This window comes from Lotus japonicus, chromosome 2, assembly GCF_012489685.1.
Source record: "Lotus japonicus ecotype B-129 chromosome 2, LjGifu_v1.2".
Classification (NCBI taxonomy): Eukaryota; Viridiplantae; Streptophyta; class Magnoliopsida; order Fabales; family Fabaceae; genus Lotus; species Lotus japonicus.
This window is the reverse complement of record NC_080042.1, coordinates 47,028,054-47,030,493: the sequence shown is the minus strand read 5'-3', so window position 1 is coordinate 47,030,493 and position 2,440 is coordinate 47,028,054. Positions and strand designations below refer to the sequence as shown.

General features: G+C 38.4%; 1 protein-coding gene across 1 annotated transcript; it reads right to left on the bottom strand.

The window, feature by feature from the left end:
• Nucleotides 1–415: 415 nt before the first annotated feature.
• LOC130736524 (zinc finger BED domain-containing protein RICESLEEPER 2-like) lies at nucleotides 416–2,035 on the bottom strand. Its single transcript, XM_057588347.1, has one exon. The coding sequence runs from the start codon at nucleotides 2,033–2,035 to the stop codon at nucleotides 416–418; it is 1,620 nt and encodes a 539-aa protein (XP_057444330.1).
• Between the last annotated feature and the right edge of the window lie 405 nt (nucleotides 2,036–2,440).

Here is a 2,440-nt window from a genome sequence, read left to right as displayed (position 1 = left end):
GTGCTAAATGCACTCTCAGAAGCCACAGTTGAAACAGGCGTGGCTAGAACATCTTTGACCATAGCAGATAATATGGGGAATCTGCTAGAATTTTGCCTCCACCAAACCAGCAATTCAAATTTGTCATTTCCAACAACACAAGCTTCATCTAAGTATCTCTCTAGCTCATTTTTTCTATCAATGGAACTCTTTTCCATCAAATGCTTCTTAAAAGCATCTGCCAGAGCTAAATATGTTGGAACTTCAGTAGGGGCAGATGTTACCCCATGCCTAACATCCCCCAATGGGCCATGAGATGTTTGTCCAGTCCTATCATGTTCCTCAAGAGTAGCAGCATACCAGTTATACATTGTAGACAAACTCTCAGCAACACTAGTTGAGATTTCTTTTAAGAAATCCGTTCTTCTCCATACATTTATTGAAAAGACCATTCTACATAGCTGAACTTGTAACGAGGGTCAAAGATAACCCCAAAGTACAACAGTTTATTCATGCCAGCAACTTTTCCCCAATACTTGTCATATTTTAGCTTCATCTCCATACCCATCTTTCTCAAAAGAGAGTTAGAGCTCAGACAAGACTCTTTAAGCTCACAGTGAATTAAAGCCAGTTGATGAAAAGGAGAATGTATAGTCACATGCAATGATGCAGAAAATATTTTTGTTGCCTCATAGAAAATTCTAAGAAATTTAACAAACACCCTTGAACACTTCCAATCCACAGCAGTAGGAGGGCCATCAGCACCAAAATATTCAACATATTTTGCATCTTCATATTCAAGTTTCTCAAAAGCTACTTGAAATTTCTCAGCTGCTTCTAACATCATGAAAGTGGAGTTCCATCGAGTAGGAACATCAAGACATACTAATTTTTTTGAAGAAATATTTGAAAATTCAATACACTCTTTGAACTTAGCATGTCTTTGAGAGGAAGACCTCATAAACCTAATAGCATCTCTAATTCCAGAAATAGAACTGTTTAGGTCTTTCAAGCCATCATTAACAACCAGATTCAAGATGTGGGCAGAACATCTCATGTGAAAGTACTCCCCATCTAACACCAACCCATTCATATTCTTCACTCTCTTTTTCAGATAAGTTAGGGCCACATCATTGGATGATGCGTTATCAACAGTTATTGTAGACACCTTCCTTAGTCCCCATTCCCTCAATACCTCCTCTACATGTCTACCAATGGTTTCACCTTTATGGTTTGGAACTACAGAAAAACTAATAATTCTTTTTTGGTACTTCCACTCATTATCTATAAAGTGAGCAGTGATAGTTAGATAACTGAGGTTTTGAATAGAGGTCCAACAATCTGTAGTGAGTGAGACCCTATTGCAGTTGGATCTAAAAAAGGCTCTCAACCTCACCTTTTCATCTAGGTACAGCTGGAAACAATCCCTAGTGACAGTAAATCTAGAGGGGACAGTAAATTGTAAATCTAGAGGGGACAGTAAATTCATGAGATGTTTAAAACCAGCTCCCTCAACTATCCTAAAAGGGTGTTCATCTAGAATAACAAACATAGCAAGAGCCCTCCTACATGCTTCCGCATTAAATCTAAGGCTTGCTGCAGTTAGGTCTCCGCTTTTACCAGGAGGAAATGTTAGGACAGTTTGGGAAGAGTCAGCAGTGATTGCATATGGATATTTCGGACAAGTTTTCAAGTGTGTCCACAAATTTGTGGTGCCATGAGTTTTGCTATCACATAAGTACCTCTTACCACAGTAGTTGCAAGATGCAGTAGGGTCACTGACCTCATCTTTAGATAATTCAGTGAAGTGTTCCCAAATAGATGATGTTCTTCGAGGTCCACTTGCATTTGGCTTCCGCTTTTTAGGTAGAAGGTAAATCACTGCAGCATCAGCAGGAACTTCAGTAGCTGCTTCAGTAGCATCTGGTGGCTGGTTTTGATTAGCAGGCAGACTTCCTCCATTACCACCTCCTTCTAATGCAGTAGTATTGACTGGAGGTGCAGCAACCCTTTCACTAGCAGCTTCAATAGGTGTTTCAGGTGGTGGGGGGTCCATTTCTGAGTCAATGAAGCAAAACAATTAGAAGATATAGACCAATATTAAATTATGAAACATTTACATATATAAATTGATCATGAGCATGAGCAAGGTTATGAAAACAGAAGCATGACAAGCATAATAAGGTTATGAAAACATAAGCATGACAAGAATAAGAGTCACTATCCAACTATCCCACATCAAACCATCATCCAACTAATTGTCCAATTTGCAGCAAGGTAACTCAGTCAGCAGTATTTCGTATAGAGACAAAGGGAAAACATATTTCATTCATGAGATGAGCAATAAAGAGGAAAAAATTAACAAGAAAGCAACTTTATTTATGTAAAAGCACTTAAATCCTGTTTCATCTCAAGATAATCATTCACCAAAGACCAGATCCAAAGAAATGAAAGAATGAAG

Excerpts from the sequence above, each read along its gene's own strand:
- LOC130736524 (XM_057588347.1), bottom strand. The coding sequence starts at position 2,035 with ATGGACCCCCCACCACCTGAAACACCTATTGAAGCTGCTAGTGAAAGG.